Genomic DNA, 16,089 nt, shown 5'->3' on the forward strand with positions numbered 1-16,089 from the left:
AGAGATGTGGATGCATCTCATTACAGGTACACACACATGGAGAGGTACGAAACACACACAGCACACACGGCATAGCACACATAGCATCTCTTCATTTCTGATGGAACATTTCATCTTTAAAGGTGCACTATTTAATATTTTTAGTTGTTTATTTCCAGAATTCATGCTGCCCATTCACTAATGTTACCTTTTTCATGAATACTTACCACCAACATCAAATTCTAAGTATTCATTATGACTGGAAAAATTGCACTTTTCACACATTAAACGGTGGATCCTCTCCATGTCCGCCATTTTGAATTTCCAGAAATGCACATTTTAGCTGCTAAACTTACTTGGTCATACTAGTAAATATTAGTTTATAAGTAAATGCTATATTATTATTTAGTAAATATACATAATAAGGTCAGATTTGGCAATAGGCAGCACAGTTGCAATGAGCAGTATAGTTGTATTTGCAATACCTACTCTGGCCACCATCCTACACTATGCACCTTTTAAGTTGTCAGCTGTTGGTCCAAATTCTCTTTATAAAAATGTTATCGTCTAAAAATCATCTTATCGTGGCTGTTGCCCAGAAACATTGCTCAAAAAGTTACCTGGTGCATCTTCACCTTCAGAACTGGTTGGATCAGATTTGATGCAGTGGTTTGGCTTCCTCAATCTGGGCGACTGTGGCTCACATGGTAAAGATGTGGTTTGGCAACATCAAGGTCAGGGGTTCAAATCCCGCCAGGAAGAGTGAAAGTGTGCCACCTAGAGGTAGAATAGTGCCATGCCCGCTGATGATATTCATCCTTGCGCTCACAGTATTTCCTTGGAAATGTGAAGACAAAGATGGAACCCTGGGAGCTGTTGTGTGAACGACTCCTGGGGAACTGAGGGCCTGCCTATTAACACAGTGATAATGATAATATTTCCGTAAAGGTGCACTGTGTATGATTGTGGCCAGAGTAAGTATTGCAACTATGCTGTTCATTGAAACTGTGCTGTCTATTGCCAAATATGATCTTTTCATGAATATTTACTCTGTAATAAACTAATGTTTGTTCACTAGTATGACCAAAGCACACCATGTTTTGCAGCTAAAATGGAATTTTGGAATTTTCTGGAAGTTTGAAATGGTGGACCATGGGGAAGATCCCCCTTTTCATGTATTAAAAGTGCAATTTTCTCCGTAATAATGAGTACTTAGAATTTGATGGTGGTGGTAAGTAAGTATTCATGAAAAAGGTAGCATTAGTGAATGGGCAGCATGCATTCTAAAAATGTTACACAGTGCACTTTTAAAGTGATTAGGGAAGTGTAGCAACGTTTTTATTATCAATTAATCCTACTTTAGGGGACTACACAAGAGTCATTGTGGATGGGCCAGTCCTAGGCTAGTGGTTAAGGACGTGGGCTTATAGCCTTAGTGTTGCTATTGTTGGAAGGAAACTGTGTTTTTTTTGTCTTTTCTTTTTTTTTTTTTTTTCTTCTTTTTTGCTTTTGGCACCTCTGCCAGTGGTCTCGTAGGCATTTCATGCATCGTCATACTGTAGGTTTTCTTTATCATGCTCTACATTACATTGCATTTGGCAGACGCTTTTTAACCAAAGCGACTTACAAACGAGGACATAACCACAGCCAGCATCCAAAGTGCACAGGAAATATACAGAACATCACAAGGGCAGATGCAAAGAAGGGTTAGTTTTTATTTTTTATTTGTTAATTTTTTGTAACGTAGAGTACACACACACACACACACACACACACACACACACACACACACACACACACACACACACACACACATGATGTCAAGACTCTGGCCATTTGCGGCCCTTGAGGCCGTTTTATCCGGCCCCCGATGTACTTTTAATGTTGTGCGGCTTCACATGAAATATAACACATTTTGTAAAGGAAACTTAGAAAATACATTTGCAATACAATGACGTTATATTCAGGGGGCCTAGAGAAGGTAAGGTCTGTTTTAAAGGTGGCTGCCTTCAATATAGGCCTAAAGTGCAGGGGGAAATCCTTGTTTGGGTTCATAATGCGGCCCTCGGAGGACTTTTACGGCCCTCGGATGAATTTGAAGTGGCCCTTCGAATGAAAAAGGTTCCCCACCCCTGTGGTAGATAGTCACGCAAGTGGAGATATTTAATTGTTGCTCCCCTTTCCTTTCCATCCCTGCCCTGCCTTGTGCTTGCTTGCCTGCCGGCTGGCCAGATGAAAGTGTGCCTGGATGAGTTCCGGAGGCTGGCTGCCCGCCACGCTGACCTCTAGAGAGGCGGGTTAACCATGCCGTTTGGGAAATGTTGATTTTTATGCTCTTGGTCAGACCAAATCTTGAAGCAGGTGGTCATGGAAATTCTGTGTTTTGGGTCTGGAAAGTCATGGAAAATCATGGAATTTTATATCTGAATTAGAGTGGGAACCCTGTTGAAGAGATTTGAACGTTGATGATAATCAGGCTAACCCCTTTTCTGTCCTTTCCTTTCCTCTCCTTCCCTGCACTGCCTTGTGTGCTGGCCAGATGAAAGTGTGCCTGGATGAGTTCCGGAGTCTGGCTGCCCGCTACGCTGACCTCTACCACTCCTCCTTCGACGCCGACCAGGCCACCCTGCGCAACGTGGAGCTGTATCCTTTAGTGGCACGACGCGGCACCACACACAACACGCACGCACGCACACACACAACATGGAACTATTCTATCATGTCACATGTCGTTAGACTGACACACACACACGACATTGGAGCTGTATCCTTTTATGGCACACACGACACCACACGCCGTCCTTGGAGAACTGACGGACGCATAAACATAAACACACACACACACACACACACACACAATATGGAACTATTCTATCATGTCACATGTCCTTAGACTGACACACACACACACACACACACACACACACACACACACACACACACACACACACACACACACACACACACACACACACACACACACACACACACAGGACTGTAGCCGTTGTCTGGTTTCCCCTCTCCCTCCTCTAGTCTTCGTCACCTGCCCCTGGCATCAGACAATTTACTAATCGATACACACTGAGGCGCTCAGGCGAGGGCTAATGCATGCCATGCTGCTTATCCAATCAGATGAACCAGAGGAGTGACATGATTGACACACTTTCAGAGCCAGGGGCCAGCTGACTCGTCTCTACGAGGAGTGAAAAGTGTGCGTCCAGCTTCCAGGGTGTTTGTCTTCAGAATTAGTTTATGTTTTCAAGTGAAGAGAAAATCCGAAGTGCTCAGGGAATTGTTCAGAAAAAATCTTGAAGGTGCTCTTTTGGTGTTGGGGAAAAAACAATATCTTGTCAAAAAAGAGTCCAAGGCACTCTTCTTGTGGAAAAATATTAAAAAGCCTTTATTGAAACATGGCTAATAAGTTTAAAAACATGGGAGCAGAGACCCACGCGTTTCGGCGCAAGCCTTCTTCAGGGTACTGCTCCAACAGGAATTCCTAATGATAGTTTATGTTTTATTGGCCAAAGTACACGTAGAAGAATTTGACTGCCAGAGATGTTTGCTCTCTGTACACACATACCATGTGCAGTACAGTAATAATATACCAATAATGTAATAAGAATGTACATTACTCAGTTGCGATGTACGTACAGAGGACAAAATTATAGTACAAATACGATGATTATCGTACATCTGGCAACACTGGTAGTGTGTGTGTGTGTGTCGTGTGCGTGTGTGCGTCTGTGTGTGTTTTAAGCCTTAACTGATGGCCAGTCAACAGCAGAGCTGTCTGTTGGTCTCCCATGTGATTGAGGCCCTTATTCTGGACCCACACGTTGGCAGGTAAGTCATCTTTAGAGCATGACACAGGAGTGGATTTTCACTCCCGTCCCATCCCGGTCCCAGAAAAAAAATCCCGTCTGTCCCATCCCGAACTGGAGTAAAAGAAACAAATCCCATCCCCTCCACTCTTGAACAGAATGTCTCCCAATCCTGCCCACTCCCACTCAAAATCAATCCCACTCCCGTTTCGTCGAAAAAGAAGGCTTTTTTGGTTTGTTTTTTTAAAGAAAAAATAAGCAGCATTCCCGCTCTTGTTCATTTTTACTCCCGCTCCTGCCCGCTCCCGTTTTGACTCCCATCCCACGGGAATCCTGCAGGACCCGCGGGAGCCACGGGAATTCCTGAAAAATGTCATCCTCTAGTCTGCTTTAGCCATAGTTAATGCTATAGTGTTATATGAACAGACTCGCCTTTGCATCTTTTTTGCTGCAATTTTCTAGGTACTGCCTGTTCATGGGATGTCTGTGTCTGTGTACTTTTTTGTAGTTTCTTGGAGTATGGGGTCGCAGGGTTGGATACTTTGTGGCTTTCAGGAGTATGGGGTTGCTTGGTTGGATACTTCACATGTATGTACCTCTCTCTCTCTCTCTCTCTCTCTCTCTCTCTCTCTCTCTCTCTCTCTCTCTCTCTCTCTCTCTCTCTCTCTCTCTCTCTCTCTCTCTCTCTCTCTCTCTCTCTCTAGTTTCCAGGAGTACGGGGGCGCGGGCTCGGTGGCGACAGAGAGTGAGTACGAGAGGCAGATGACGGGCGTCTTCAGCCGCGTGCTGGAGGAGGTGGAGAACCTCGGCAGGAAACACCCGCCCGTGTCATACCTGGTCAGCACACGCACACACACACACACACACACACACACACACACACACACACACACACACACACACACACACACACACACGCCCGTGTCATACCTGGTCAGCACACGCACGCGCACGCGCACACACACACACACACGCCCGTATCATACCTGGTCAGCACACACACACACACACACACACACACACACACACACACACACACACGCCCGTATCATACCTGGTCAGCACACACACACACACACACACACACACACACACACACACACACAAACACACACACGCTCGTATCATACCTGGTCAGCACGCACGCAAACACACACACACACACTCACACACACACACACACACACACGCCCGTGTCATACCTGGTCAGCACACGCACACGCACACGCACACGCACACACACACACACACACACAAACACACACACACACACACACACACACACACACGCCCGTGTCATACCTGGTCAGCACACGCACACACACACACACACACACACACACACACACACACACACACACACACACGCTCGTATCATACCTGGTCAGCACACACACACACACACACACACACACACACACACACACACACACACACACACAAACCCGCCCGTATCATACCTGGTCAACACACACACACGCGCGCGCGCGCACGCCCACGCCCGTATCATACCTGGTCAGCACGCACGCACGCACGCACGCACGCAAGCACACACACACACACACACACACAATCCTCTCTCTCTACGCACACAATCCTTTCTCTCTCTCTCCTTCACTCTCGTTCTTGCTCTCTCTCCCTCCCTCTCGTTCTTGCTCTCTCACTCCCTCTCTGTCTTGCTCACTCTCTCAAGCTTGAGAAGAATGTACAGTATCTTCAACCAAGCTTTCAACAGCTTTTTATATCATTACACTTTCTTCAACCAAGTTATCAGTTCTGTTGTTATTGTGGTTTCTTTGGCATCCTGAACCTGGGCGACCGTGGCTCACTTGGTTAAGGCGTGGTTTGGCAACATCAAGGTCAGGGGTTCAAATCCCGACAGGAACAGTGAAAGTGTGCCACCTAGAGGTAGAATAGTGCCATGCCCGCTGATGATATTCATCCTTGCGCTCACAGTATTTCCTTGGAAATGTGAAGACAAAGATGGAACCCTGGGAGCTGTTGTGTGAACGACTCCTGGGGAACTGAGGGCCTGCCTATTAGTAATAAAAATCTCTCTCTCTCTCTCTCTCACTCTCACTCTCACTCTCACTCTCTCTCTCTCACACATCAGGCTGAAAAGAGAGCAACCCGCCCTTAAGACGACACACGTCAGACACACGACACAACTTGCTCTGTCACTCTCACAGTAGACGGCATAGTCTCAATGAGCAGCATAGTTGCAATAGTTCTCTAGATAGAACACTGCACTTTCTTCAATCAACTTCTTGAATATGTTTCCGGAACATTGCATTTTTTCGATTTCCTGCCGTGTAATCATGTCACTGTGCGTTTTGTTCACCTTGGCTTCCTCCCAGCACATGGCGTGTGTTTTCAGAACATTGTACTTCCTTCAACCAAGTTATCAATAGGACCAGGCCTGGAATTTCGTCATTTTAGGGGCAAGGCCACTTGGCCTTTTGAGTTGTCTATTTTTAAGGGCACTAAGGCCAAAAAGGAGGACATGTTTTTGGACGGGTGGTTTGGGGGTCCTCCCCTAATATATATTTTTTTCTTAGATGCATTTTAATCAATTAGGTGTCCGGCTGAATGCTAAACCACAAAACTTAGTCAGAGAGGGCATCAAGGCCACTGTGGCCTTATGGCAGATTTTTTTTTCAAGGGCACAAGGCCAAAGTGGGAGGGCACGAGGGCCATGGTCCTCATGGCCCTCACGAAATTCCTGCCCTGAATAGGACACTTTCTTCAATCAACTTCTTCCATATTTTTCTGGAACATTGCATTTATGTGACTGTGTATGTTATGTTCTCCTTGTTCTCCTCCCAGCACACGGCGTGTCTGTGTGACGCGGTGATCGCGCTGCTGAAGGTGCCCCTGTCCTTCCAGAGGTACTTCTTCCAGAAGCTCCAGTCCACCAGCATCAAGGTCAGTCCCGCACCGCACGCAGGGGCTCATGTTGCCTTAAGCCCCGTGTACATCGAAGGCAAACTAAGCGACCTGCGCGGCGGAAGTCATTGTTTCTCTATGGAGGGAAGGCGAATGAAGCTACCAGAGTTCGCCGGGAGCGAAGCTTCTTGAGCGACCAGAGCGAATTTTGATGATTAAACTCAAGCTAATCTTAAGCGAATTCGCGATGATGCGGTTTGGCGAAAACCAGTTGGACTGTTCATATCGACAAATGTCCCAGGCTGTCAAGACAGAGCCATTATGTGATTAGCTGAATTAAACGTGATTAGCTGAATAGAACGAATTCATGGCGAAACTTCTTCAACCACCCCAGCTACCTGGGTCGCGTAGGTCGCGCCTGGTGTACACGGGCCATTACACTGTACAGGGGCGGGAAACCTTTTTCATTTGAGGACCACACATTTTATAAAGTTGGGCCATACTATGACTACAAACCAGGATTTCCCTGCACTTTAGGCCTATATTGAGGGCAGCCACCTTTAAAATAGACCCCACCTTCTCTATGTACCCTGAATATAATCTAATTGTATTTCAAATGCAATTTCTAAGATTCCTTTACAACATATGTCATATTTCACGTGAAGCTGCATAACATTAAAAATATATCGGGGTCAGATCAAATGGCCTATGGTCATAGGTCCATAAGCTTATTACTTAGGTTCCCCACCCCTGTTGGAGCATCTGAATCCAGGTTGCCCATCTCTTCTGCATTGCATTACATTTACCTTGAACATTATACACTGCCTGGCTCAAAAAAAAGGTTGATGCCAAAAAAATTTGCCGTGTTGTTGGAATGCCTTGATTATGGTACGCATATTTGCCACAATTGCAGGCACGTATCAAAACAATGGCACAACAAATATGGGCTATTATCAAATATAAAGGAAGTCCAACAACAACGATTTCTTTTTGGCTGGGCAGTGTATTTAGTGAACATTCTAACCGCACGAATAGACCAGGCGTGATGCGATTCAAGCGACAGAGCGATACGCGCGATTGAAGAGACTACTGTATGCCCGTTACAAGCAGAAGGCAAAGCATTCAAACATTCCCATTGGCTGTGGTCAGACCTCTCTACAGTCATTGGCTGTCGCGGCTTGTCGCCGATCCGCGTCATAGAAAGTTGAAAGGATTTCAACTTCAAACTGTCGCGCTTGTCACGCAAATCGCTCTAGTCTCTAGAATCGTTTTTGTCTCGCGACTCAATACAAAGTCAGTTACTTCCGATGTTCGCCTCGCTCTTGTCGCGCTCGGTGTATTTGTGCGGTTATGCCTTATCTCAAGCACAGCATGAGAATTGCAATGATCCCTTGATGGCTAATGGCCTTAAAATAAAACACAAGCCGTGGCGCCAGGTAGTGCACCCCACATTTTTTGTAACTTGGCGTGCACCACCAGCGACCATGCAGGTAGGCAGACAAAGCAGGAGTTGCGAAGAGAGGCTACAGCTACTGTAGGCTACTACAGAATGGACCCTGTATCATTTTGAGGATAATAAAATGTTCTAGAGAATTATCTTCTCCTTTAAATGTTGTTCAGTGAAACAATTGTTTACTTTGTTCAGAAGCACGTTGTGTTTGGCGATCTATTTATACATTTTGCAGCCAGAACAATGCTCTCACATGGTCTTGGAATGATCTGGCAATGTAGGCTACAACAAAAATCTATGTTTCATTGTGGTAAGTCATAAGCCAGACGTTCAGTAGCCCTACAACAGCCGTATTTGGCTTTCTATTTTTATACCTCTGTAGAACTCACGCTGCGAGTTGCAACAGATGCTGCTGCTTCTCTCATGAACAGCAGAGGGCACACTTCCGAAAATGCAAGCAAATGCCTGTAAATGGCGCTTTTGACTAAGAATGGTCTGCCACATTTTAATGGTTCTCGCGCCAAAGTGCGCACGTTAAGTATGCAGAGCCCTTAAGTGGCTTCATTGTACTTTGAGTCTCTAATTGCCTCCCTCTCCTCTCCTCTGTGGGGGGATGAAATGGCTGTTGTGTTGTATTGTGTTGCAATCAGCCACTAACGGATGTGCCGCTCTCTGCTCTCTGTCTCAGCTCGCCCTGTCGCCGTCGCCACGGACACCGAGCGAGCCAATCCCGGTGCAGAACAACCAGCAGCTGGCGCTGAAGGTGGAGGGTGTGGTGCAGCACGGCTCGAACCCCGGCCTCTTCCGCAAGATCCAGGCCGTCTGCCTGAACGTCAGCTCTTCGCTGCAGAGCAAGCCCGGGCCTGACACCAAGGTGATTATTCCCTTCAAAAGGCAGTAGACACCTTTTAAAGGGACACTGTGTGAGATTTTTAGTTGTTTATTTCCAGAATTCATGCTGCCCATTCACTAATGTTACCTTTTTTCATGAATACTTACCACCACCATCAAATTCTAAGTATTCATTATGACTGGAAAAATTGCACTTTTCATACATGAAAAGGGGGATCTTCTCCATAGTCCGCCATTTTGCATTTCCAAAAATAGCCATTTTTAGCTGCAAAAATGACTCTACTTGGATCTTACTATAAAATATGTGTTTATTACTTAGTAAACTTTCATGTAAAGATCAAATTTGGCAATAGGCAGCCCAGTTTCAATGAGGGTTCCCACTGGTGCCTGAATTCCTTGAAAATGCTTGAATTTCAATTAAGTGTTTTCAAGGTTGTGAAAATGCTTGAATTTTTGGTGAAGTGCTTGAAAGTGCTTGAGATTTGTGTCAAGTCAAACTTGGTAAGCCAAATAATAGAAATAAATTGTTCAGGTACATCAAAAATCTGAGGGAGTGAGATGTCAGGTGGGATTTGCCATTCGACACCCTAAAATTGATTAGGATGCAGGAATTTGCATCTTAACGCAAAAAAAATCTGGGGGAGGACCCCCACACACCCCCTTCCCGCGACCTATTAAAGGTGCTGGAAAACTGAAATTTTGATGCTTGAAGGTGCTTGAAAAGTGCTTATATTTGTTCATGAAAAAGGTGTGAGAACCCTGAGATGGGGAAGGGAGCTCGGGTCGGAAGGGAATCCAGGTCCCCGGATTTTATGTTGCAGCACCTTAGCGAGCCATTGCACCCCTATCTACTGTCTTTGTTCAGTTATGTGCAGGCCAGGGGGCATTCTCTCTATGGGGCATAGGGGCTTACAAACCAAACCCCACCCACCCACCCGTCTACCCAATAATCAGAACCAGCCAATAATAACCCCACAACATCATCATTCCGATTAGAAGTAGTATGTTCCAAACTATACTTTTATACAAATTTACAACACAAATATTCTTGTATACAAATTTACAACACTGGTTTGCTATACAACAAAACAAAGGTTATGTGTTATAATAACCACAGTTCTATTTAGTTTCTCCTGACCGCCAGAGGTGATGCTTTCAGCACATGGATGTCCTCCATTGCGTGTGTGTGTGTGTGTGTGTGTGTGTGTGTGTGTGTGTGTGTGTGTGTGTGTGTGTGTGTGTGTGTGTGTGTGTGTGTGTGTGTGTGTGTGTGTGTGTGTGTGTGTGTGAGATGGCCATCCGTGCGCTGATTGCTAACTGCACCACCTTTGACGGTCAGGAGAAATGAAATGGAACTAGATGGGAGGGCCACAAATGGGCTTTAACCCTTTGAGGAGTAAGGGTTTCCCCCCAGTTCTTCTAGAATTTTACTCGAACACTCTGCGAGATTTTTAACACAGACTTCTATGGCAGCTGTAAAGTCCTTATGACATCATAGTGAGAACTCAAAATGTTGGCAAAATTCTAATCACATATTTGTGATGGTACTCATGGCCCATTCCAGTCCAAACCAGTTGGAGATCGCACTTATCCTACCTGGATATTTCAGCTGCCGTTCCTGACAGTTGAAGTGGAAGTTCTACAACCATGGCAACCGTTGTGGTTTATCTGACTTTAGCGAGGTGTTTCGATACGAGCCAAAAGAGCCATAATAGCTATTACTCTGTCATATGTTATATGTTAACACAATATCATGTAATAACACAAAGATCATGTTGAGTTAAAATGGCTGTGTTTGGGACAGCTGCACAAAAGAGAAATGGAGTTTCACTGTTCATTGACATTTTAAATAACGGCTCCATGGGCGCCGCCATTATAATCCGACTTCGATTTATTTAAATGGGAGTAGTGCGAGTCCCCCCGACTTCGCTAGTTGGAGATCCCACTTCGACAGGCATTCCAGAGCATTTTTCCTTGTAGGAGGTTGGATAAGTGCGATCTCCTACTAGGATGGATTGGGACTGGAATGCAACATCAGAGTAGCCAGGCCGTGCCCTCCTAGTGATGCAACACATTCGGTGTTGCAACTAGTCAGGTCAAGAGCAAATGCAAGTGCTTTCTGAGTTCCCGAAAATACTGGAACTCCTTTCACTTTGTCGGGAAGCAAACAACCATAAGCAAACCAAGCGAGGCAGGTCAACCATGCCATTTGGGAAATGTTCATTGTTATGCTCTTGGTCAGATCAAGTCTCGAAGAGATTGGAACGTCGATGATAATCAGGCTACCATCAGAGAACACCGAGTATCAAAGCATAGCAGCATACCAAAGCAAAGCCTGTCTGAGCATACCATTAGGCCAGTGGTTGGAGGTGTGATGTGAGTAGGTGAGGGCAAGACCAGACTGGACCACTAAGGTGATTAACATGCCTGAAGTGGTTTGTCTCTGGGACCATTTGACTCCCTCTCCAATTCACACCCTTTGAATGGACCTTGCTCATGAAAGGGGAAGCGGCTTCAAGTGCCTGTATTTAAAATTGTTGTTTTTGTTTTTTTGACTAACAATGACCTAGATGAGTGAGAATGTGTTTGGGCAGACAGAGCAGCAGGCCACTGCCTGTCAGAACAGAAACAGAGTAAAAGAGTCAAGTTAAGTGTACTTTATTTATCAAAAATCTATGTAACGGGGTTAGCACAGTTTGAAATTGCGTTTGACCAGTCAACAATGTGCAGTTTAACTAAAAACATTTAAGTAAGACATTGACAATAGACACACACACGCACGCACGCGCACGCACGGCGCGTACAGTACACACACACACACACATACACACACACACACTGATACAACTGTTACATGATAGGTAACCATTAGCATATTCATGAATCTCAAAGCAGCAGCTGCAGCAACAACAACAACAACAACAAATGGCATCAGGCATCAAGCTGGGAGATTTGATCTGGACGACCCGAGGCTGTGACATGATGTCAATTTGACCCACCCGTTGAGCAGTGTTTACATGTGTCTCTCCTCTCCACTGCCAAGAAGACAAAGGTCTCCGTGCCTTTTGTTTGTCTGCTTGGCTGTCAGCAGAGGCGAACTTTCCATTAGGCAAATCTGGGCAATTGTCTAGGGCCCACCTGACCAAATCTGTCCTCCATAGGGGCCCCAACTGTCACACCAGATGTGGTAAACAGAAAAGGCTTGATCTTGATTTGTCACTTGTGATAAGTCATTAAATATATGACACAAAGCACTAAAATAGCACCAAAACACATAATTTTATATCTACATAATGACTTTTTAGGGCCCCATGTTTATATTTCGCCTAGGGCCCCGATATGATTAGATCCGCCCCTGTCTGTTGGTGTGATTAGGGAAACACGACATGGCGGATTCCCATTGCCCCATAGAGGTAGAAAATAACACTAGAGGTGACCCCGTCCCCCTTTTTACGGCAATCTGTAGCGGGCATTATCTGTAGGTAGATCTGAGAAATGGAAATTTACGGAGAAGGAGGCTCACCTCTGTCAAAAATGGCTTAATCATGTGAAAATAGCCATCAACACACTATACAAGGACAATAGTTGAAGTGTGTTGCTAACTATGTTCATAAAATATATCATTTGATTTTTAAATGTATTTTATCGATTCATATGATTTAAGTAGATATTTAGCCTGACTTTTCAAATCTGGTCTTTGATTAATGTGTTACTTCATATTCACACAGTTTTAGTCAATTTTTTGACAGGGGTGTTCTCCATTGACTTGCATTGACTGACTGAAGGTGCCTACACTACCTATGGAAGTTGGGAAGCTCCATGTGCCATTTCCCAGTGCTGTGGCAAATTGCCGTGTCACCTCTAGTGTTATTTTCTACCTCTATGACCAGGACTTAGAGAAGCCGTCACTTTTATTTTAAGAGCAGGCTTGAATCAAAGGCAGGATTAATCAATTGTGCACCTGAAATAGAGTGTGGTGGATTAATCAATTAAGCACCTGAATAGATGTGCTGTGTTAGAGATTAAACATTGCTACCAGGACAGCATTAAGACACTGTGCTGGCCCCGGTCACTACACCTCCCAGTTGCCCCCTCTATGAACAGTATGAGGCACATAAGTCACGCCCTCGTCTTCCTGGTTCAAGGGGCATGGGGAGTCGAAAAATAATTACTGGGCTTGAAATAAGTGTTTTTTCCACACCAATCCAAACCTTGGACCTCCACCTATGCACCTCAAATCCACCACAACTCGCCTCGTTCACTTCCATTCAATTTTTTGCAAGTAATTGCCCCATGAACCAGAAAGTAGAGGGTGTGACTTAGGTGCCCCATTGTAAAGTTTGTGTCATGTGGTGCCCCCTCACTGGCTGTAAATGGTTGATGCCCCTGGGCCCTTGCACTACTGGCACTTATGGATTATCTTAGCCAGGCTGTGCCCTCCTAGTGACGCAACACTTTCAGCGTTGCAACTAGTCAGGTTAAGAGCAATGCAAGTACTTCCTGAGTTCCCGCAAATACGGGAACTCCTCCCACTTTGTCGATAAGCAAACAACCATAAGCAAACCAAGGGAGGCAGGTCAACCATGCAGTTTGGGAAACGTTAATTGTTATGCTCTTGGTCAGACCAAGTCTCGAAGAGATTTGAATGTCAATGATAATCAGGCTAGGATAATCTGGCCCTGGTAGCTACTTTTCCATCGCTCGAGCATTCCAATTCCATTTTTACACAAGGCTACAAGGAATTGTTGTCTTGTGTTGTGTTGTGATGTGTTGTGTTGTGTTGTGTTGTGTTGTGTTGTGTTGTGTCCCTGACAAAGGTTTAGGGACAAAAATAGCAGAAAAATTACGCACCATGTGCCTATTCTTCTCGTTTAATGCTCATGTTTAACATTCACCCTAAAGTGAAATGTTTTACCGTGAGCTTTTAAAACAAGCATTTAATGACTCCCTCCTTCATATTACCCCACAAATACTAAAAGTGTTGAATCATGCCTACTTTTATCAGCTATGAATTACAATATATTACCCAAAGCAGAGCAGAGAGAGCGTGCGCCTCAGTACCCCGGTATCGACACCTGGCCAGGGACTTAAGGCTGGAATTGGCCTTGTGGCTCTGATATGGCTCAGATACATGTTGCGCACGGTCTCTGTCAAATAAAACCTGAAGGAGTAGAGTACAGTAACTACATTGATCTCAAAGGAAATGAAGGTGGTAAGTAGCATACACATGTGAAACCCAATACATACTGCTCTACAAGTTAATTATATAGCACAGTGGTGCTCAAACTGTGGTACGTGTACCACTGGTGGTACTTGGAATGCCATTATGAACCTCTCCTGTATTGACTGGCAAAAGTGAATATGGAAGGCCTTTACTGCGAAATTCTGATGTTGGTTGTCAGGGTGGTGTTCGGAGAGCTCAATATTTTCTCGATATTTTAAAAAAAAGTTTGAGAACCACTGATATAGCACACACTCCTGTATTAAAAACACAACATTAGGCCCTGTCGTGGCCTAACGGTAGGGCGACCCGGGTTCAATTCCCACTCATGACAGGTCATTTGCCCATCCTTCCCCGTCTCTCTCTCTCCCCACTCATTTAGTGTCTCCCCTCCACTGTCCTGTCAAAAATAAAGGCAAAAAACTGTACAAAAATATATGTTTTATTAAAATAAAAACCATAACATTAGACAAATCGCAACCATTTGCTTGTAAATAAAACCAAAAAATTGAAAAAAGAAATAAACAGGGTTCCCACTGGTGCTTGAATTCCTTGAAAAGGCTTGAATTTCAATTAAGTGTTTTCAAGGTTGTAAAAATGCTTGAATTTTGGTGAAGTGCTTGAAAATGCTTCAAGTCAAACTCAGTAAACCAAATAATAAAAAAATTAATTGTTCAGGTACATCAAAAATCTGAGGGAGTGATATGTCAGATGGGATTTGCCATTCGACATCTTAAAATTGATTACAATGCAGGAAATTGCATTTTAAAAGCACAACATTTTCTGGGGGAGGACCCTCATACCCCCTTCCTGCGACCTAGTGCTGGAAAACTGAAAATTTGGTGCTTGAAAAGTGCTTGAATTTGTTCATGAAAAAGGTGTGGGAACCCTTAATAAACCAAAATCCCTCCTTGTCCTTGTCCCCCCCCCGCCCACCTCCCCTCCCCGCTCAGGTGCCCCTGGAGTCCAAGACCAATGAGATCGAGCAGCGCGTTGAGCCGCACAACGACTACTTCAGCACCCAGTTCCTGCTCAACTTTGCGGTGCTGGGCACGCACGCCGTGTCGGTTGAGGCCTCGGTGGTGGACGAGAGCGGCGTGGAGTGGAAGACAGGCCCGCGCTCCCTGCTCTCTGTCAAGTCCCTGGAGGACCCCTTCTCCCAGCAGCAGAGGCACCTCATGCAGCAGCAGCAGCAGGCGCAGCAGGTTCGCAATTACATTACATTCAATGGGGCACCTAAAGGGCTCTGCATACTTCACGTGCGCACTTTGGCCGTTTGGCGCGAGAACCATTAATGACGTCATCACTTGCGCCAGACTATTCATACTTCAAAAGCGCCTTGCTCGCATTGTCGGAAGTGCCCTCTGCTGTTCATGAGAGAAACGGCAGTATTTTTCGCAACTCGCAGCGTGAGTTCTACTGATGTATAAAATAGAAAGCCAAACACGGCTGCTGTAGGGCTACTGAACGTCTGACTTGTGACTTACCACATTGAAACATATATTTTTTGTTGTAGCCTACATTGCCAGATCATTCCAAGACCATGTGAGAGCATTGTTCTGGCGGCAGAATTTATAAATAGATCGCCAAACACAACGTGCTTCTGAACAAAGTAAACAATTGTTTCACTGAACAACATTTAAGAGAGAAGATAAAATAACTCTCTATGACATTTTATTATCCTCAAAATGATGCAGGATCCATTCTGTAGTAGCCTACAGTAGTTGTAGCCTCTCTTCGCAACTCCTGCTTTGTCTGCCTACCTGCATGGTCGCTGGTGGCGCACGACAAGTTGCAAAAAATCTGGGGTGCACGACATCGCGCCACGGCAGCTCGCGCCCTGGCGTGTGACGTCATTTTGGGTCACGTGACGGCGCGAG

At 45.1% G+C, this 16,089-nt stretch overlaps 1 protein-coding gene across 1 annotated transcript in view; it reads left to right on the forward strand.

Moving 5' to 3' along the window:
* ints7 (integrator complex subunit 7) overlaps positions 1 to 16,089 on the forward strand; it is a 38,039-nt gene that overhangs the window by 20,440 nt on the left and 1,510 nt on the right. The window contains exons 15-20 of the mRNA XM_063223770.1: positions 2,519 to 2,622; positions 3,754 to 3,822; positions 4,505 to 4,637; positions 6,627 to 6,725; positions 8,825 to 9,010; positions 15,163 to 15,414. Of these exons, the coding sequence (XP_063079840.1) occupies positions 2,519 to 2,622; positions 3,754 to 3,822; positions 4,505 to 4,637; positions 6,627 to 6,725; positions 8,825 to 9,010; positions 15,163 to 15,414 (843 nt within the window). The remainder of the gene's footprint in view (positions 1 to 2,518; positions 2,623 to 3,753; positions 3,823 to 4,504; positions 4,638 to 6,626; positions 6,726 to 8,824; positions 9,011 to 15,162; positions 15,415 to 16,089) is intronic.

This window comes from Engraulis encrasicolus, chromosome 18, assembly GCF_034702125.1.
Source record: "Engraulis encrasicolus isolate BLACKSEA-1 chromosome 18, IST_EnEncr_1.0, whole genome shotgun sequence".
Lineage (NCBI taxonomy): Eukaryota > Metazoa > Chordata > Actinopteri > Clupeiformes > Engraulidae > Engraulis > Engraulis encrasicolus.